Source organism: Dermochelys coriacea, chromosome 3 (assembly GCF_009764565.3).
Source record: "Dermochelys coriacea isolate rDerCor1 chromosome 3, rDerCor1.pri.v4, whole genome shotgun sequence".
Lineage (NCBI taxonomy): Eukaryota > Metazoa > Chordata > Testudines > Dermochelyidae > Dermochelys > Dermochelys coriacea.
The window spans coordinates 62,104,888-62,127,186 of NC_050070.1; the positions used below are offsets into that span (position 1 = coordinate 62,104,888).

The 22,299-nt window shown below is 40.1% G+C and overlaps 1 protein-coding gene across 5 annotated transcripts in view; it reads right to left on the reverse strand.

The window, feature by feature from the left end:
- Window positions 1-22,299, reverse strand: part of LOC119853819 (pleckstrin homology domain interacting protein) — a 311,916-nt gene that overhangs the window by 7,315 nt on the left and 282,302 nt on the right. For all 5 annotated transcript variants that reach the window (XM_038397319.2, XM_038397318.2, XM_043510549.1 and 2 more), the window contains 7 exons: window positions 18,478-18,550; window positions 17,816-17,866; window positions 17,335-17,484; window positions 12,067-12,219; window positions 9,255-9,418; window positions 8,508-8,773; window positions 3,900-4,061 (listed from right to left, as the gene is read on the reverse strand). In XM_038397319.2, coding sequence (XP_038253247.1) covers window positions 3,900-4,061; window positions 8,508-8,773; window positions 9,255-9,418; window positions 12,067-12,219; window positions 17,335-17,484; window positions 17,816-17,866; window positions 18,478-18,550 — 1,019 coding nt within the window. The remainder of the gene's footprint in view (window positions 1-3,899; window positions 4,062-8,507; window positions 8,774-9,254; window positions 9,419-12,066; window positions 12,220-17,334; window positions 17,485-17,815; window positions 17,867-18,477; window positions 18,551-22,299) is intronic.

The following is a 22,299-nucleotide window of genomic DNA, read 5'->3' on the forward strand; positions in this document are numbered from 1 at the left end:
GCTGTATTGGTACCAGGATATTAGAGAGACAAGGTAGGTGAAGTAATATATTTTATTGGACCAACTTCTGTGGGTGAGAGAGACAAGCTTTTGAGCTCTCTCTGTGTCAGGTTGCGAGCTTGTCTGTCTCGCCCACAGAAGTTGGTCCAATAAAAGATATTACCTCACCATCCATGTCTCTCTTACAATAATACAGCAGTTGTGATCTAGCAGAGGTGGTAGGGCTAAATAAGCTTTTTAGGACAGGGACTGTTCTTTGTTATGTGTTTGTAAAGTGCCTAGTATAATGAGGTCATGGTCCATGACTGGGGCTCCTAGATATTACCACAACAGAAATTAATAATAATTAATGATTTTGTAGGGCAGGAACTACTGGCTGGACATTCTCTATGACGGGTTGGTTCACAAGTCTGGAGTTCACTTTCCTTGATAGACCGTAAGAGCCTAGATTTGCTGAAATCCAGGATATGCTGCAAAGCATATCTGTTCTCTTCCACTTTTCAGTTAGAAGTGGATTGTTGACGACAATGAAAGGGTTATTATTTATGAGGAGTTCTTAACTACCAAATGGATTATGTGGGAGAATATTAGTCTATATTGTGTCTTTTGTTAATATTTTTCATATATGTACAGTGTCTACAGTTTGGATAAATACTTTTAATAAATATAAGGAAATAATCTAAATCTAAAAGGAAGTATTTATGAACACCCGTGGCACTGAAATGCTCTCCATGTGACACAGTTCAAAAAAAACCAGGCTTTTTTCATTACAGAGCAATTTGATAATAGGTCAATTTTAATCAATCTGAAAGTGACTCTCCAGAAATTAAGCATCAGATGACATTGCCCACTCATAACAACAATCCTCATATTATTCAAAAATCTTTATGATATAATAATGCAGCAAGGTATGTGATGTTACATCACTGTGACTCAGAATCACCACACATTAACATTGCCTCATGGGGAAAAAAACCTCTATTTCTCCAAGAAGAGATGGGGTAAAGACTTGTTTTTCCTTTTCTCCTCCTCCCTATTATTAGGCAGGAGAGAGAGGAATGCGTGTTTTCATTCTCCCCACAGCTTCCTACTGGAAGATGCTCTAGAGAAGGTGGTGGTACCACTTGTATTTACCGTGTTCTAAGCAACACGTTTTCTTTCCTGCTGTTCAGGGGCAAGGGAAAAATATTTCAGCAGTTTCCACATTTTGGTCGGAGTTCTCTGAGAATGGCAAGTGAAGTTGCTGTTCACAAGTCTACTCCATGAGAGCCACATGGAGGGTCACAAAGAGCTACATGTAGTATTAGAACTATAGATAAAATCATAAAATTCTAGGACTGGAAGGGACCCCAAGATGTCATCTAGTCCAGTCCTCTGCACTCATGGCAGGATTAAGTATAGACGGGGATAGGCAACCTATGGCATGAGCTGATTTTCAGTGTCACTCACACTGCCCGGGTCCTGGCCACCGGTGGGGGGGGGAGGGGCTCTGCATTTTAATTTAATTTTAAATGAAGCTTCTTAAACATTTAAAAAACCTTATTTACTTTACATACAACAATAGTTTAGTTATATATTATAGACTTATAGAAAGAGACCTAAAACTGTTAAAATGTATTACCTGGCCCGCAAAACCTTAAATTAAAGTGAATAAATGAAGACTCAGCATACCACTTCTAAAAGGTTGCCGACCCCTGATCGAGACCATCCCTGACAGGTGTTTGTCTAAGCTGCTATTAAAAATCTCCAAGGATGGAGATTCCCCTAGGCAATTTATTCCAGTGCTTAGCCACCTTGACAAGAAATTTTTCCTAATGTCTGGCCTAAGCAAACCTTGCTGCAATTTAAGCCCATTGCTTCTTGTCCTATCCTTAGAGTATCTTTAGACTTTTATGTACTTGAAAACTGTTGTGTCCACTCTCAGTCTTCTCTTCCCCAGACTAAACAAACCCAATGTTTTCAATCTTCCCTCATAGGTAAGGCTACAATTTAATCATAGGTATTTTTAGTGGAAGTCATGGGCAATAAACAAAAATTCACTGCTCGTGACCTGTCCATGACTTGTACTATATACTCCTGACTAAATCTTAGCTGGGGGAGGGGGAGGCAGGGTGCTGTGAGGCAGGTGGGGGCACCAAGCAGCGGCCCGTGCAGCTGGCTGTGGGGCTGCCCGAGCAGCTAGTTATGGAGTCGCTCTATCAGTGCTCAATGTGGCTGTCCCCAAGCCAACTGCTGGGCGGCCCTGGGACCAGTCACACCAGCTGCTGCAGAAGTCACAGAGATTGCGGAAGTCATAGCATCAGTGACTTCCATGACCTCCGTGACAGACATGGAGCCCTATTCATAGGTCATGTTTTCTAGACCTTTAATAATTTTTGTTGCTCTTCTCTAATTTGTTCATCTTTCCTGAAATGTGGCGCCCAGAACTGGACACAATACTCCAGCTGAGGTCTAATCAGCACGGAGTAGAGCGGAAGAATTAGGTCTCATTTGTTGCTTACAATACTCCTGCTAATACATCCCAGCATGATGTTTGCTTTTTTTGTAACAGTGTTATACTGTGAACTCATATTTAGCTTGTGATCCACAATAAGCCCCCAGATCCCTTTCTGCAGTATTCCTGCCTAGGCAGTCATTCCCATTTTATATATGTGCAAATGATTGTGTATTCCTAAGTGGAGTATTTTGCATTTGTCCATAGTGAATTTCATCCTATTGACTTCAGACCAATTTTTCCAGTATGTCCAGATCATTTTGAATTATAATCCTATCCTCCAAAGCACTTGCAACTCCCCTCAGCTTGGTATCATCCACAAACTTTATAAGTGTACTCTTTATGCATTATCTAAATCACTGATGAAGATATTCAATAGAACTGGACCCTGTGAGACCCCACTCAATATGCCCTTCCAGCTTGACAGTGGATGATGGATAACTACTCTCTGGGACCAGTTTTACAACCAGTTTTGCACCTACCTTATAGAAGCTCCATCTAGGTTGTATTTTACTAGTTTATGAGAAGGTCATGCGAGATAGTATCAAAAGCCTTACTAAAGTCAATATATACCACATCTACCGCTTGCCCCCATCCACAAGGTTTGTTACTCTGTCAAAGAAAGCTATTAGGTTGGTATGACGTGATCCGTTCTCGACAAATCAATGCTGACTGTTACTTAACACCTTGTGATCTTCTAGGTGTTCGCAAATTGATTGCTTAATTATTTGCTCCATTACCTTTGCAGATACTGAAGTTAATTTGACAGGTCTGTAATTCCCCAGATTGTCCTTATTTCCCTTTTTTATAGATAGGCCCTATATTTGCACATCACAGTTATGTGACTTAATATCTGCAATTACAATTAATACAAACAGAAAGTTGACTACATGATGATGTAATTACAGTATAAACACTATGTAAATATATCTGGATTCTAAAAACACTTATATTAACTATGAAATCAAAGGAGTATTTTAATGGAGTAATTCAGTCATGTAGTTAACCTTCTGATTATGTGAATTAATGGTAGTTATTACAAACAGCCACAGGGAATTTAAGCAGGGGTTCTGACTTTCTAATATTCCAGTGGGTGGTCGACCCCCACTCCACCCCTCCCCAAAACCCCATCCTTTCCTGTCCCCACTTCCTCTGCCCCTCCTCTTTCCACCCACTCCCTGAAGCACACCGCACTTGGCCTCCTCCTCCGCCCAGTGCCTCCTGCACACCACTGAACAGCTGATCCATGGCGGTTGAGAGGCACTAGGAGGGAGGGGGAGGAGCTGACTGGCACTCCAGCCCCGGAGCACCCATGGAGCCTGTGCCTATGAACTTAAGACAATTGCAGTGCAACTACAGCCACTGTATTACATGAAATGTAACTAATATTTTGAAAAACCCTTACCTTGCTGATTAATAGTGGATGATTTCATTTTACGTTTAATTTGTTTATCTTTCTCCACATTTTCTCTTGAAGAGTTATTCCTAGTGTTGTGGCTGTAACTGGATTGGCTAGGAATGGATAGAATATTCTGGTTCTTGGAATGTTTGGTGGAATTCTCCAGTACTAAAGAGAGACAAACATTGTATAAGCAATACTGAATCATTCATTATAATGGTTTATATTATTTTTGTAAATCTTATCTAGCTCAGCAGGAAGGTAATGGCTTTCAGTCACCACTGAGCTGTGCCATATTTGAACCAATTACCGAGAGGGGAACGTCTCCATGTTCTGTTACCAAAATCCTGAGCCTTTTAGTCTCCCTCTTTGAGTTTTCCTGAGATTGTTAACTTGAATACACAGTACCCATTCTTAATCCTCATTGCAGTACTAAGAAACAGCTACAAATGTACTAGTATCTAAGGCTTGGTCTACAGTATGTGGTTATTTCGGAATTAGCCGAGTTACTTCGAAATAAAACTGATTCTGTCCACATGATCAAACCAGTTTTTTCGATTTAAAGGGCTCTTTAATCCGATTTTTGTACTTCACCTTGGCAAGTGGAATAGTGCTAAAATCGAGATCGCAGTTCTGGGTTACAGATACTGTGGATGCAATTCAATGTTATTGGCCTCCGGGAACTACCTCAGAATGCTCCCTTGTGACCGCTCTGGACAACACTCTCAACTCCGATGCACTAGCCAGGTAGGCAGTAAAAGCCCTGGGCACTTTTGAATTTCCTGTTTGGTCACCGTCAGCACAAGTGACCATCAGCACAGTCTACCATCACAGGCGACCACGCAGTCCCAGATTCAGAGATGAGCTCCAGCATGGTCCGAACGGGAGGTACTGGATCTCACTGCACGTTGGGGAGACAAATCTGTTATGGCAGAACTACATTCCAAGAAAAGAAACACAAATACCTACGCTAAAGTCTCCAGGGCCAGGACAGAAAGAGGCTACTCCAGGGACACAGAGCAGTGTCATACAAAAATCAAGGAGCTCAGGCAAGCGTACCAAAAAGCCAGGGAGGCGAACGGGCGCTCTCGGTCACAGCGCCATACATGCCGCTTCTACCATGAGCTGCATGCAATTATCAGGGGTGACTCCACCACTACCCCACCACTGTCCGTGGACACCTGCAAGGGGTGAGTAGCATGGAGCGAAGAGGATGAGTTTTTCGAGGACGAAGAGGAGGAGGAGGAGGACGACAGTGCATAGGCGGCAAATGGGGAATCTGTTTTCCCCCTAGCCAGGAACTATTCTTAACGCTGGAGCCAATAGCCTCCCCCCACTCCCAAGGCATGCTCCCGGACCATGACCCTGGAGAAGGCACTTCTGGTGAGTGAGAGCTTGATCGGAGCCACGCAGTGGGGGGTGGGGGGAAACCTAGCCACGCTGGGCTGTTCGCATTTAGTTTAAAGGACTCATCCCTGCTCATAGCCTCATCGGAGCCACGTGGTGGGGGAAGGAGGGTGATGTGTGAAGCGATCATCCCAGAAAGCCCACAGGCCCTCCTTTTTATATGGCAAACCCACCAAGCATTGCTTGCTCTGGGGAAGGGGGCTCGGCAGTTTGAAAGCATTGAAATTAATGCAGAAGAAGCAGAACCCCGCATGCCCTTAGGGCTTACTATGGATGCCTGCAAGCTGAATTCTGTTGCCCTGCTACATGTGATGGCTTACTCACACCAAAGTGGCAGGCACTTCAGTAGAAGAGGCAAAATGCGATCTTGTACAGAAAGAACATATGCTGTGTACTATGAATTGCCTGTTTCACTGAGAAAGTGTGTTCCCTTTGTTCTCTAAAATGTATCTTTTAAAATACTATCCTCCCTTTTTCTCCTTCCTCAGGTGGAAATGTTTCAATGTGGCTCCTATCTACTCCATCCCAGAGGCTGGTCCAGATTAGAAGGCAGAAAAAACGAACTTGGGACGGCATGTTTGCCGAGCTCATGCTGTCCTCCTGCACTGATAAGGCCCAGCTGAATGCATGGAGGTAAACAATTGTGGAGTTGCGTACAGCGTTACATGAATACAAAGAGAGGAGGGACATGCACGATGACAGCAGGCACGATGTTATGGTCAAGCTCACGGGGGAACAAACTGACATGCTCCGCTGTATGGTGGATCTAATGCGGGAAAGGCAGCAAGACTATGACTGCCGCTGCAGCCCCTGTATAACCACCCTCCCTCCTCCCCAAATTCCATAGCCTCCTCACCCAGATGCCCAAGAACACGGGCGGTGGGGGGGGAGGCTATGGGGACTCACACAGTCAAATCCCAGAGGATTGCACAAGCAGCAGAAAGCTGTCATATCTGAAATTTTGATTTGGTTTCTGGACTTGTCCTTCCCTCCTCCTCCACCGCCCTAACCCAATACCCCCCCACCTCCTGGGTCTAGCTTCTGATTTCTCTCAATGTTTTGTGCAACAAATAATAAAGAATGGTTTTTAAACAATTGTGACTTTATTTTCTTTCATATATATAGGGGGCGGGTAACTTTAAGAGAAACAAACAAAACTGTCACACCATACCCTGGCCAGTCATGAAACTGGCTTTCAAAGCTTCTCTGATGTGCAGCGCACCCTGCTGTGCTCTTCTAATTGCCCTGTTGTCTGGCTGTGCGAAACTGGCCGCCAGGAGAGTTGCCTCAACCTCTCACCCTGCCATAAACATCTCCCTCTTACTCTCACAGATATTGTGGAGAACAGAACAATCAGCAATTACAATTGGAATATTCGTTGTGCTGAGATCTAACCAAGTCAGTAAACTGCGCCAGCATGCTTTCAAACGTCCAAAAGCACATTCTACCACCATTCTGCACTTGCTCAGCCTATAGTTGAACAGCTCCTTACTACTGTCCAGCGTGCCTGTGTATGGCTTCATGAGCCATGGCATTAATGGGTAGGCTGGGTCCCCAAGGATAACTATAGGCATTTCAACATCCCCAACAGTAATTTTCTGGTCTGGGAAGTAAGTCTCTTCCTGCAGCTGTTCAAACAGACCAGAGTTCCAGAAGATGCGAGCCTCATGCACCTTTCTTGGCCATCCCACGTTGATGTCGGTGAAACATCCCTTTTGATCCACCAGTGCTTGCAGCACCATGGAAAAGTACCCCTTGCGGTTTACGTACTGGCCACCCCCGTGTTCCGGGGCCAAGACAGGGATGTGTGTTCCGTCTATCGCCCCGCCGCAGTTAGGGAACCCCAGCGCATTAAAGCCATCCACAGTGCTCTGCACATTTCCCAAAGTCGCTACCCTTGATAGCAGCTGGTCAATGATTGTGTTGGCTACTTGCAGCACAGCAGCCCCCCAGTAGATTTGCCCACTCCAAACTGATTCGCAATTGACCGGTAGCTGTTGGGCAATGCAAGCTTCCACAGGGCTATGGCCACTCGCTTCTCAACGTGAGGGCTGCTCTCATTTTGGTGTCTTTGCGCTTCAGGGCAGGGAACAGCAAGTCATAAAGTTCCATGAAAATAGCCCTACGCATCTGGAAGTTTCTCAGCCACTGGGAATCATCCCATACCTGCAACACTATGCGGTCCCACCAGTCTGTGCTTGTTTCCCGGGCCCAGAATCAGCATTCCATGGTATGAACCTGACCCAACACCACCATGATCTCCCAATCACCACATGCTGGGCTTCTAGGAACATCTGTGCCCATGTCTTCATCAGTATAGTAATCGCGTTGTCGTCGCTTCCTCACCCAGTTTTGCAGGTACTGCACATACTGCTGGATAATGCGCGAGGTATTTACAATGGTCAAATGTGCAGCGGAGATCTGAGTGGGCTCCATGGCTATGGCGCCTGCATGGGTAAAAGGGGGCAAAACATAGGAGAGCAGAGTGGCAGCGGAAGAGGTGCTATTCTGTTCACGATAGCCGAAAAAAGGCAGGAAATGGTTGTCTTCTGTAGCTTTCACGGAGGCGAGACCCCAGGAAACATGGAGAAGCTTGGTAGTGTGGCAAGAGCGGGAGAGCAGAGTTGGTGGTGGAAGCTATGCTGCTCGATTCACAATGGCCGAGCACAATTGGCAGCGGAAGCGTTCGATGAGGAAGAGAAAGAGTAGATACTAGAGATTACATAGAAAGATGAGAGGAAATACGAGGTGAACTCATAGTAGCAGGAGAACAGTGGTGCACTGTCTGCTGAAAGCAGTATGGCGTCTGCACGCCAAAAAGGCGTGAAACGATTGTCTGCCATAGCTTTCACGGAGGAAGGAGCGACTGATGACACGCACCCAGAAACAATCGTGAGAATGTTTTTGCCCCATCATGCACTGGGAGCTTAACCCAGAATTCCAATGCGTGGCGGGGACTGCAGGAACTGTGGGATAGCTACCCACAGTGCACTGCTCCGACATTCAATGCTAGCCGCAGTACTGTGGACGCACTCCGCCGTATTCATGCGCTTTAGTGGGGACACAGAAGACCGAATGTATAAAATTGCTTCTGAAAATTCAAATAGAATAATTTTGAAATAATTTCCTACTGTAGAAGTACCCTTAGAAACAGTAAACTTTTAAATTTAAAAAGCTGCAAAAATTATGAATGCTTTTCAAACCTACTTGTTTTCCCTGACACTGTAGTAGTATTGGGTTTTGTAATTGAAGGTTTTCCTCCTGAAGAAGTGGATGGTTGTTCTGTAACAGCTGTATCTGTTATCCCCCTATTACTTCTGGTCCGCACCAAAGAGGAAGATTCAGCTACTTTTCCATTCATCTGAGCAGCAATGTGTCTCAGTGTTGTTGAACGTACAGGAACTGAAGATGAGGAGGCACCAGGGGTTTCTGCCTTCAACTGAGGTTTTATTAACCTTCTCTTCCTTTCAGGGCTGTAAATAGAAGCAAGATTTGTAATCTGGATGGCCACATTTAATATTCTACAAGGATAAATAAAACAATATGCTAGGTAGTGTCTAAGACTGTGGGAGTAAAACAATTGTTTCTATACGAAAAACGTTAAAATATGACATTTACAGTGGAATTTCATGTAATTGTGAGCCCTGAAAAGTGAATCTTTAGTGAAGAATCACTGTAAATGCTAGTTATATGACAAAGCATGATGCCGTCACTATCCTAGCAATGTGTTTTACTGTATGTTTGGCTGTTATTTGAATTTTAATCACTTATACTAGGATAGCTTTAGTTAAAGTTTAAAAATCTTCCACATCATAGGGACTTGCATATCAAATATATCATTCTGCAATATAGGGAATAGTAAAAGAAGTATTAAAAAACACCACAACAAGTTCTACTATTTAGATAGCTCAAACTTATATAGCATTTCATATTATCTTATAGAAATTAATGTACCTTGATGCAGCACTACTGGAAACAGAACTGCTTCTTCTTCTTTTCCTCCTTCGTTTCTTTATTGTGTTTCTTTTATGAAAGCGCAGAGCAGATTTATAATCTGATAGAACGGAACTTATATGTTCCTCAAAGAAAGCAGAAAGGCGCAAACTCATGCTGTAAATCTATTAAAAAGAGAAGCCAATGGATGGAATAAGCAAACAATACAAAAAATCTTTTAAGGTTCACAGTTTTCCAGTAGCATTTGTTTTTACTGAATAGCTATAACAATATCTGTTTAGAAAACTACACACATTAATATAGGGAAGAGATGTTTCAATGTCTAAGTAAGAATGAAATGAAATGTATGGTAGACTCCACAGATCTGTACTCTTGAGGGTCTAACTTGAACCATCAAAGCAGATTACCCAAAAGTGGGCCATGACCCTGTGAAAATATAGAGATTGGCACAAAGGAAGAGGTTAGAAAGAGGTGTATGGCCTTCTCCCTGAGGCCTTCTCCCTCTCTTCCTTTATAGACTACAGGCTTTGATGTAAAAGGGAACAAGTATCAACGTGCATCTGTGATGGGAATACATTTCGAGAACCACAGTAATCTAGTGCTAAGTAATTTCATTTTTCCCACATTAAGTTGTGTCCATATATCCCCATATCAGGACATTATTCAGCAGCAGCAATCCACCCCAAGAGGAGAGAGAAAGTGGACTGCAAGCACTGCCACAGGTCTAATTAAATGGACTACCTGGGTGCCTCAGATATTCCCTTAGTCTTTACACATAAGCCTACAGAGAGTTTGGATGATTCATGGAGAGACCTGATCCTAGCCACTTAGCAGATGAGAGTTTGTTTCATATTCAGTTAATAGAGTACAGTTGCCATAGATCTGGGAAAACAAACTAACAAATGGACTGGCTAGAGTATTTTTTTGCAGGGGGAGGAGGAACAAAGCACCTGGAAAATGACAAATGAAGGCAGACACAACAGCTAAGAGCTCACTAAAAGCACCAAGCAGCCAGTCCAGCTCCTAGATATTACAGTTAGGTGTGACAGTTGCCAAACACCTCACTAGAAGATACAAGTGAAGGAATCTCTTAAAACCTTGCTTTTCAAATGGATAAATAAAAATTGATGTCTGACCTGCTAGGAGACAGACATAAGCAGCTATCAGGTATACTTTTCAGAGAAAAGTACAAGTAATCCAAAATGAGAGGTACTGAATGGGACTGAAACACCAATGAATGCTGGAACCAGATTGAAAGCCACTTCCACTGTGCTGTATATAGCTTGTGTATAGAGAAAACACCAAACTCCACAAGCACATGGAATAACCTTATTTGATAACCTTAAAATTACTGAAGATAAAAGCCTACCATTTGAATTTCTAAATAAAGTGATGAGAGGTATGGAGGTAACAGCATTCCAGTTCTGGTGGATGATATAAGTAGGGAGGACTGATGTTGTCTGCTAAGAAATTTGTTTCCTATATTAGGATAACAGTAAATGAGAAGACTTGGAGGAGAATGCACCAGTCACACATGTGAATAAACCCTCAAGCACAGCATACTTGACTGCACTCCTTTTAAGTCTCAAAATTAGTTGTTAGTGCTTAGCCCTTGATAAGCAGAAGAAAGGCCACTAGTAGCATGCTGAAGTTTGCATCACCAATACATTTATGTGCTGCTTTTACTTCCATAGGATTTCTCAAACCAGAAGACTAAGTACTTAAAGTGAAGGAAATTTTTTTTCAAGAGAAAATGTAGAGCAGTGGCTCTGAACCTTTCCAGACTACTGTGCCCCTTTCAGGAGTCTGATTTGTCTTATGTACCCCCAAGTTTCACCTCACTTAAAAACTACTTGCTTACAAAATCAGACATAAAAATACCAAAGTGTCACAGCACACTATTACTGAAAAAATGCATACTTTCTCATTTTTACCATATAGTTATAAATCAATTGGAATATAAATATGGTACTTACATTTCAGTGTATTGTATATAGAGCAGTATAAATAGGTCACTGTATGAAATTTTAGTTTGTACTGATTTTGTTAGTGCTTTTTATGTAGCCTGTGGTAAAACTAGGCAATTCCTAGTATGTATTCCTTGGAAGACCTCTGCATACCCCCAAGGATACATAAACCCCTGGTCGAGAACCACTGATTTAGAGCTACTATCTCAGTGACCAGCAATTCCAAAATCAACTGACAGATGAAAAAAAAAGGAAAATGCCACCTATCAGTGTCAGTGAACACCACTGAACAGTGCAGAATGTCACTGTTCTCTCCTAGGCTAACTAAAGTTCTGAGATTTGTGTAATTCCAACTGTGGGGATTTCTGAAGGCAGTTTCAGTTATGGAGAATCAATTATTATCCTCTTACAAATATCTGTGAAATATTTTTGTTACAGTGTGTCCAATCATACCACATTTTCCACACATCCCTCCCCCTCTACACAATTTATCACTTTTTCAACCTTGTCTCAAATAGTTATTCATTTACACCTCATCCCAAAGGTGATAACTGAAAATCCAAGGTAGTAGCAGCACAGAACTTTCAAGCCTTTAATGACCAAAATACACTCTTCTAATTTATACTGTGGCTTGCTGAACATTCTTCTGTTTGTCACATAATAGGAATAATATTTATGATGGAATAAGCATTTAAACTTTTTGGAGTTAAGAAATACCCCAGCTTTGTTTTAACATTTAATCTCTGACAAAAATAATTTACTATCTTGTGTGTTTCTGAGGTATGTGAATTTCCCTTCAATAAATACATATCAAGAATTTGGGTGAGTAAATTATATATCCTTACCCGTGATCTTTTGCTTGGTGTGTAAGCTTTAGAGTTGCTGAAAATAAGTCTGACATCTTTACATAATTCCATTGGAGACTCATAATTGCCGGCTTCCAGAGTTTCTCTAACTGTAGCAAAATCCATTGGTGTGTCAATAATATCTCTGTAATCCTATAAAAATGATTAACAAATCAACATGTAACAGAAATTATTTTTGTTGGGTCCAGCATCTCTCATTCAGTAGGACAAAATTACTTGTCAATTAGAATAGCTTTGCAAATTATATGTCAACTTTAAAAGTCTGCATGGAAGACCACAAAAGCATCTTTCAAGATCTATTCTAGGGAAGCACTGCCTCCTGATCCAAAAGAGGCAATGTTGCTCCTGGCAGAGTTGACCTTAATCTTGAGCATTTTAAGCAACATTGGTACAAAATCAACTCCATTTGGTAAATGAACAACTTCAACAAGAAGAAAATTCAAGCTCTATTTTAATAATTTCATACCCTTTCTGATATCTAAGATAGGGATGTGCCTCAGCCTCACTGAAAGCAGGAATGCAGTAGGAAGAGAACAATCTCAATTCTAATTGAAGGCAGTTATGAACAAAAGGTTGGCATTTGTATCTCTCCCCCTAACTTTTTTCCCTGGATGGTCCAACAACTCCCAAACTTTATCAAAAGCACCTAGAATTTCAGCACAGTTGCTTTTAAAAAATGAATTTGAATAAAAAATAATTTGAATGATGGTGATAGTCTACAGTAGATCCTTGAAAAGTCCTACTAGCCTCCAAAATGAAGGCCACACAAATTTAGGGAACTGATAGCAAAATATTGTTTAATCCTTGCTGGGAACAAAACCTATACTAATTTTATAGGCTTAACAGACCTCTCTTTAAACCAATAATTTCTTCCAGACTAGAAGGGAAGTGGGAGAACTCTTACATTACAAGAAGGTTTTGAAGACCCAGACACTCTCTCAGAGGATTAAGTTCATGCATCAGATCTTCAGAACCAAATCATGTCCAAATGGAGGACACATATGTATGTGGATCTAGGGGGAAGTATCAGATTCTTAAGGATAAGTCTTGTTTTATTATTACTATTGCCTACCTTGTTGCAAAATCTGAGCCAAAGAAGTATGCTCCTTGCTGGCTGGTATTGAGAGTTTAGATTACCTCAAAGGCATAATAGTTGGAGATTTGACAAGAAAGACCCTATTCAGGGTCTTCCCAACAAAGAAGCACTTATTTTCCTTTTAATAATTTTCAATACCTTACCTTGAGACACCTAATCAATACTGAAGAAAAATCTAAGTTAAGGAAAATTCTGGAAGCAGGAGTATGCTAATGACGTGCTCTCCATCCTGTTAAATTCAGAGCAATGCTGAGGAAGCCAAGATTTCCAAGGCAACTAAATTTGACACTCAAATGTTCTGCAGTTACAATAGCTGCTCATTCCTATTTAAATGTAGTGTAAGTGAAAAATCATCTAAATAGAGTGTGACCTTGGGAAAATCATCATGGCTAAAGTGAACATTTGAAAAACTTTCTGTCTCTGAACTCAGGTCCAAATGAAGTAATTTGGAAATTAATCCCCAAAAGATTATGTTATATCAAAATTATATTTAGTTTTTTTAAGCACAGTAAGTCTTATATAGTATTTTATGTAAGTTACAGCTAAATATCACATTCACTTCAAAAAGGTGCAAGTTGAAGCAAAACTCAATGGCTCACAACAAAGAAGACAGCAACATGAAAACCTTATCAATGCATGATAATATGCAACTAATACCTTGAAAGCAGGAGGTAATGAGGATCAAGTAAAATATATTTAAAAACATTTATATTTAAAGGAAAGAATACAGTAATGCTATCAAGATGTGCACAAACATTTGCAACCATATAATATTGTAATTAGAGCTGGTTGGAAGTTTACAAAACTTGAAATGTTGTGGTAAAACTGGCAAAAGAGGTTAAAAACATCAGTGGGACTACTGTACTTCTGGAGTAAAGTACTACTCACTGAGAGGCAGGGTGGCAGAATATGCCTCCTAGGTAGGTGTATGCTGATCTCACATAATTACATGCCAGCATCATGTCACAGAGGCAGGGAAAGCAACTTCCCTGGGACTGCTTCTTCCCCTCCAGTAAAAGAGGGCAGGCAGCCCCACAGCATAGGCAGTGCCTCAACTCTGCTGCTCAGTGCACCAGCTAGCTCAGCTCAGTTGAAGGTAAAACCCACTTCTCATTTGGAGAATATGGAGTTTAGTTAAGGTTAGTTTCCCACTTCATTTTTTACCACCACACCACTTGTTCAGCCAATCTTTTACTGGTCTATCCAGTGGCAGGTTACTTTCCTCCTGCAGCGAGAGAGAGAGAGAGTGTGTGTGTGTGTGTGCGTGCACGGGGGGGGGGTCGAGGGGAAGGGGCAAAGAAGGAATTATGACTCTCTGCTTCTGGGGCAGTTTGGCTGCATGTTAATTCTTGCTGTGGGCTACAGTAAGACTCCTAATTAACCTTTAAAATCAAAATCCATGTTTTACTTTCCTGTCCTAACAGTTTAAATAGTCAGTGAGAATACCACTCTCTGTTTGCATGAAAATTCTATACAAGGGAGTAACCTAGCTTCTAATGCAATGGTCCCCAAGCTGTGGGGCACGCCCATTTATGGGGGTGTGGAGGAACATTCAGAGGTAGGAGGGGAGGTGTGGCAGGGCCCAGGCCAGCCCCCACCAAGGGCAGGGAGAGAGCGCAATGCTTCCAGCCCTGCTCCATCTCTAGCCTCGCTCCTCTCACAACCCCATTCAGCCCCCAGCCCTACTCCACCCCCAACCCTGCTCTGTTCCCAGCCCCAGCTCCACTCCACCCCCTGCCCAGCACTGCCCTCATTCTTTCTCCACCCCTAGACCAGCTCTGCCTCTAGTCCTAGCCCCATCCCCATCCCGTCCCAACCCCAGCTCTGCCTTCAGCCCAAGCTCTGATGCTGAGGAAGCTTTGGCTGGCTGTGCAGTAATGGGGAGAAGAGTACGAACAGATTCCAGTACTGGCAAGGGAGGGGACGCAAATGGAAAAGTTTGCGCATCACTGTTCTAATGTGATTAAGACTGCTCCAAAGAACTTTCACAAATGTACCCAAAACAACAGTTAACACAACAGGACAGCTACTATTTCTGTACACTTAATTTTTTATAAACCAAGGATAACTTGGTGAACTTTCCAACATACATCTAAATCCAAGACAGTGCTGGACTTTTTTCAATTTCTGCAATCAATGGGGAAACCATCCTTAGATAAGGATCAGTTAGTGAAATGTTTGATGAATTCTCTGTGAACACTGATGGCCTTTCAGGCTTCTAGTGACAACTTTAGAAGGAAAATGTGAAGGAACATCTTATCAAATTAACAACCTCCAGAGAAGAGTAAACATGACTGACTGTTGGATTATTCAGGCAGAGGCTATGGTAAAAAAAAATATAGCTATACAGAGTACAAAACACCTAAAATACTATTATTACACAACCCCCCCCCATATTAAAAGACATTAGTGTTGCAGAATTAAGCACTAAAAAGTTACAAAATGCCAGAATTAAGCTTGTCCCCCTTGTGCATATGCATCATGACACAGACTTTAATTACATATCACATACTAATTTTTCTACTGGACCTCTCCTCACTCAGTGCACAGGAGGGATGTTGTTCAGTCAATGAGCAGTTATTCTGGCTTTTTTAATTCTCATCATTCAATTGTAGCTTACACGTTAATGACAGCACACCATCCAAATTCTACACTGAGTACAGAATTATTAATTTCCCCACAAACTTTTCTATAACACTCACCACTGTAGTATCTAAGTGATTCACAAACTTTAATGAATTATTCTTTACAAAACCCTTAGGAGATACGATGATGATTATATTGTTATTTTACAGGGAACTGAAACACTAAATTTGGGTGCCTAATTTGAGATGTCTAGGGTCTGAGTTTTTTCAGAGCACTTAGCATTTTTATAGTACTTTATACATTCTGAGCACAGCTATTACTGATTCATGTATAATGACAGGTTTCAGAGTAGCAGTCGTGTTAGTCTGTATCCGTAAAAAGAAAAGGAGGACTTGTGGCACCTTAGAGACTAACAAATTTATTAGAGCATAAGCTTTCGTGAGCTACAGCTCACTTCATCGGCTGTATGCAGTGGAAATTACAGTGAGGAGATTTTATATACACAGAGAACATGAAACAATGGGTGTTACCATACAGATTGTAACAAGAGTGATCAGGAAAGGTGAGCTATTACCAGCAGGAGAGCGGGGAGGGGGGAACCTTTTGTAGTGATAATCAAGGTGGGCCATTTCCAGCAGTTGACAAGAACAGTAGGAGGGGAAATAAACATGGGGAAATAGTCGTACTTTGTGTAATGACACATCCATTCCCAGTCTTTACTCAAGCCTAAGTTAATTGTATCCAGTTTGCAAATTAATTCCAATTCAGCTGTCTCTCGCTGGAGTCTTTTTTTGAAGTTTTTTTGATGAAGAATTGCCACTTTTAGGTCTGTCATCGAGTGACCAAAGAGATTGAAGTGTTCTCCGACTGGTTTTTGAATGTTATAATTCTTGACGTCTGATTTGTGTCCATTTTTTAAATTTTTAAGATAATATCTTTGGAAAATAATGCTACCGGTCTCTAACAAACCTCTGCTGAGTATGTGTAAACTGCAATTTTCAGAAGTTTGTAATATGGCCAAACTTGGATGGATTTTCGCAAGGACAACACAAAGCACATCCTTGACACCAGGATTATCACCTGCCAAATTTTGTATTTTTCCCACAGCTCGTTCTCACAAATGTTTTTGGGTTTTTTGCTGAAATTTACAAAAGTAATTTAGCCTAAGGCAGAAAACTGGTATGGAAATTCTCGCCTCAACAGTTAGAATTTAGCTAGGTTATAAGCTACTGAAAACAGGGTCTCATAAGCACAGCTGCCAACTCTGCCTAAAATTAAAATATTAACATGTAAAAAAATGCCAAAAAATAACCATTTTGCTTTGGTAAAAATCTAACTATATAATTATCTCAGAAGCATAAGGGTATGATCATGAGCTTCAAATTATTAAGTTTATCCTGATTACTCCAGCTGACCAAAGGCTCAGGAATTGAGTCAGATTGCCTAGATGAGACTAAATCCACTACAGTGATTTTGATAAAACACTGTTGAAAAAGATAGCTGCAACTCCTTCTCATCCCAAGTATGCAAACTATGACCAGTCTTGCCCCCACTAAAATACTCACTGGATATTCAAGGAGATCCACTGGTTGGCGAAAAGGTTCAGAGTCCTCACACTGAAAAATAAGATTTAACAACTCCTGGCATTGTCTCTTCCATGCCTGAACATCATATGACTGTGCTCTGTTGCGCAGCCTCCGCTTGGGTTGATGATCCTGAAATAGCAATAGTGATTGCTGTATATTAATCAGCCTAGCTGTTTTCACAAATTAAAGAGTAAAGTGATTAAATGAAAATAATTAAGGTGTGACACATCATTAGCAAACCAGTAATACATAATGGAACAGGTAAAAATGTTTTTAACATTACAGCTAATAAACAAACTACTACTGTTAAAGTTGACTCACGGGGGAAGATACATAATATTTTAAAGACTGGATTATACCACCCTAGAGCATTTCAGTTTTTAATGTTTCTTGTATAATCCTTTTTTGGAGTTATTTACAGTGATATAAATCACTGAAGCAAAGTAAGGGAAAATATTACCTTCCTTTTTCTAGTGGACGTCCCTGGCACATTTGTATCTTTCTCTTCTTCCTTTGAGCAAAAAAATATGAGTCGTACAACATTAAAATATAAACACATTTGAGAAATTGTTTCCTTACATACTGTATTTATACTTTCAGTTCTTTGTATTTCTCTCTCTGTCACTTTGGAAGGTGCTCCACATAAGAACCCTGAGAAACTTGCTGTTTTTTCAATCACATTTTTCTGCCTACCCCTAAAATTTCTGAAACATGATGACCACCATTTTTTTTTAAGCAGTTTAGAACTTCTCTGAGTTTGTAAATGTGGAGTGAAATTCACTCCCATACAGACAGTGTGCACAAAGTTTATGTACCACGTATGCCCTCTGGTTTGGAGGGTGGGGGGAATTTCACCCACTGCTCCTCAACTGGTTTGAAGGACTGCACTTGGATGGCACAGGGCACTCTCTATCCTCTCACAATGGGCTGAATATACTGCCTTTGCAGCACGAAGCTGCAGCAGGTAGTAAAACCCCATTTCTCTTGAACACCAGTGCAGTGTACTAAGCCATCATACAGGGGTTACGCTTAGCTATTTTCACATTAAACAATTATTTTTCAAACGGAATAAAAAAAATCAAAGTGGAATTTTGACATGCAGGTGGTATTTTGTTAGCTTACCTCATCAGAGTCAGACAAGACTTTCTTCTTCATTGTATTATATAATGGAATTATATCATAGCAAGCCTGGTCTCTGTACAGCAAGAAATATTGTACGTTAACAGGTGTATATTTTCATCCCTTTGTGTATTATCAACTTGTTTTTAGAGGTGGAACACATTTTTTCAAGTCATACATAATCATGACTACAGAAATACTGATTAATGCCATACTAATTCTACTCAGAAATATACCAATAAGAAAGTTAGTTTATTACACTGGAATTTGTAAGGAACCTCCACATATCTGATTATCAAAATTTCTTAAAATATATGAAAAATTAACCGATTACTTTTAGGGTTGGCATAATTTGATTTCTTTTAATTCAATGGCTGATATCGATGTTTATTTGTAAGCTTTTTTAATTTTTATCAATTTAAATTTTCACAGTTATAGGAAATTTATAGTAATAAAGTTATAGGGGAGATCAGACAATAAATACTCAATGATAGTAGATGTTGAGATTCAAAAACTTTACTTGTGTTTCAATGATTATTAAGTTTTAACATCACATCATGTAAAATGTCATGAAGTAACTATCCTTATATCAAAATCTAGTAAGTTATTAAGAAGCATTTTTCTTACTTTGCTGAGCTGTAAATTTTAGTTATCATCAACGGAAATATTTTTTGTTGGTATGTGTGTATGTACGGTGAAATCAACATTTACCAATAAAAATCTAATCCTGCCAAGGCTAATTATTTTACAGTAACAGATATTTTTAAATTAAAAATGTCACTCCTTCAGCATAAAATAATCAGTTATAAAAATTCTAGACTTTATCCCAAATACATTATTTTGGGGTTTAACCTCTTAGAATAAAAAACCTTTGATCATAACCTAAAATGTAATGTTTAAGAAAAGTTTTGTAGATGAGTTCCAATATTTCATGGATTAGGGACCCAATTTTATGGGACTCCAGAGGCTTCTATATAGATTATTTAGGTTAATCTTTCTATCTACCCAATGGGACGCAGTGCTCAGTCTAGAAGATACCATCAGAGATGCTTAGTTTTGCAGTTCTCAAACTGTGGATTTGTGTCTCCAGAGGTAACATGCTTGTTAACAGCAAAAATATTTTAAATAAGTAAATAAATAATATAGAGAGGTGAGAAATAGCAGACTTTAACTCTATTGTCCCTCTGCAAATTTGTGTACACAGAGTCAATTCCTTATCTCTCTCTAAAAGTGCAAAGTTTCAAAAAGTTCAATGAATAGAAGATTGTTGGGGCGGAACAGATCTGAACAAGGAGAAGAAGTCTGGAGATAACTGTGAGAATCGAGGGACATGTACTTGTTTTGTTAAAATATAATATGTTTGCGGTTGAAGAAAAAAATCCAGAATACTTAATGTTGTTGTTTTAGTTAAATAAAACAATTTAAATGTCTGGCTGGTGATGTTCTCCTCCTAATACAGCATGGCAAGAAAATCTTCCAAATATTAATGATTAACCTATTGAATGGGGATAGTTCACCTCCCAGTGACTTCATAAATATCTGCTTCAATTACCTTTGGTAAATAAAATAACCAAACAATCATTAATTTTCTGATATATCTGTAAAACTAATCTGAAAAGTTTTCAAAATAAATCACTGTTTAAAAATGTATAGTGTGTATCCTCTAAAAATGAAACCTAAATCTATCTCTGAGTTGTGAAGAATATGTATTAAGGCTATAACAACCAACAAGAATGCACTTTTATGTAGAAAACCATGATTAAATCAAGACTTCCTGACTAGTGATTTAAATCAAATCCACCCTGTCAGTGACCTGTCCTTTTTTGATTGTTTACTGCTTCCCCAATTTTTGTGTGATCTGAAAACTTTATTGTAAAGATTTTGTTTTCTTCCAAGTCACTGATAAAAATGTTAATTGCCTAGGACAAAGAGTAGTAAAGGACAACCACAACATCTGCGAGATGTTCTGCTTTTTCAGCTCAGTGATTATATAACTTACACACTCAGACCTAATCTACACAAAGAAGCTGCAGTGGCTGATTTAAAGGTGTGTTTTAATGGACACAGACTAAAACAATACAAGCTATTATTAAACCAAAATAAGAATGTCCACATGGTTTTTTGCACTAGCTTAGCTAAATCAGTTTTTAAAAAAGGTACCTTTAGTTAAACCAGGGCAACTTTTGTGTTTAGACCTTAGTCAACAAAAAAGCATGTAAGAACAATGGATTAAAAAAAATAAGAAATACATGGAATGCTACCAAAAAACCTCCCAATCCTAAAAGCCACAGATTTACTGTTTTGGGATATTTTATTGCTCCTTTACTATGTAGCTTAAAACACTGACTTATAAACTGGAATTAATTTACACATCACCTTTACTATTTGAAAACAAAATAAACAGAAACATTGATGTTTCCAGGCAAGTTGCTACACATGTGCAATAACTTTAAAATATTTGAGGCTCTTCACTACAGAGCATACATCCTGCATCAAAGTCACAAATGATAAGTTTCAGTGACTCCAGTAAATACATATACATTGAGGCAATATTAAGAAACGCATATCAAACAGCAGTTCTCAAACTTCATTGCACTGTGACCCAATTCTGACAACAAAAATTACTACAGGACTCCAGGAGGTGGGGACTGAAGCCTGAGCCGACCTGAGTCCTGCCGCCCCAGGTGGGAGGGGCCATAGCCGAAGCCCTAGGGCTTCAGCCTCAAGCAGGGAGCCTGTAACCTGAGTCCCATTGCTCAGGGCTGAAGACGATGCCTGAGCTTCGCTGCCCAGGGCTGAAGACCCCGGGCTTGAGCTTTGGCCCTGGGTGGTGGGGCTTGGGCTTCAGCCCTGGGCCCAGCAAGTCTAACACCAGTCCTGGTGACCCCATTAAACTGGGGTCCCGACCCACTTTGGGATCCCAACCCATAGTTTGAGAACTGCTGCGCTATATCATCTCCTTATGAGCCATTATGGCTTACTAGATAAATAAATCTGTAGATGTTTTCTTTTCAAATTATTTAAATATGCATTTGCTAATCAACATTCTGTGATCTAGCTCATAAGTATTATTTGCCCACTCTCAGATAACTAATACAGCTTTGAACATATCTGACGACTTTGTCAAACAAATATAGAACCGCTGCAGCTTTTCTGAACTTTCCTTGAAACAATTCTGTTTTAAAGATCAACAGGAAGGGTAAGATTGAGAAAAAAACTGTCATACTAGAGCCTTGTGTTCTAATGATTTTAATATGATAATTGATGCTTATAAAAAGTAGGACTATATCCCTATCTAATGAAAGACCTTCATTTGTTTATTTTTCCCAAAGAATTATGGAGGAGCAGTAGTGATGCTATTGTTAACACTGTATTCTATATTATATTTAAAGCTGGAATTCAACCTTTATTGTGTATGTAAAGCACAATGCGTCTGCCCCAAAGTTTCAGCGGATAATCTGAGTAAAGCCTCAATTTTCTGGGAATTTTCAAGTAAATCTGTTAATTAATTTGAGTTCAACCAGACAATTCACATTCTGAGTCTCTCAATTTTTTGGGCCTCTCCAGTTTCAACAACATACTGTTCAAAGTCAAAAATGAATGCATAGTGAAAGTCTGGGGGTCTCTCTGAGGTTATGCAATTATTTTATTAATAAAAGAAAAAGATTAATTATGTTATTCATAACCAAATCCTTATGCCCAGCAGTTAACAGATGGAGAACATGAAGTATATTTGCTACCTCCATTCTCTGATGAGGTATGTATAAGCCTTTTTGAACACCTTAGGAAAGGAATACAACACTCCCTTTTGTCATACATCTCCAG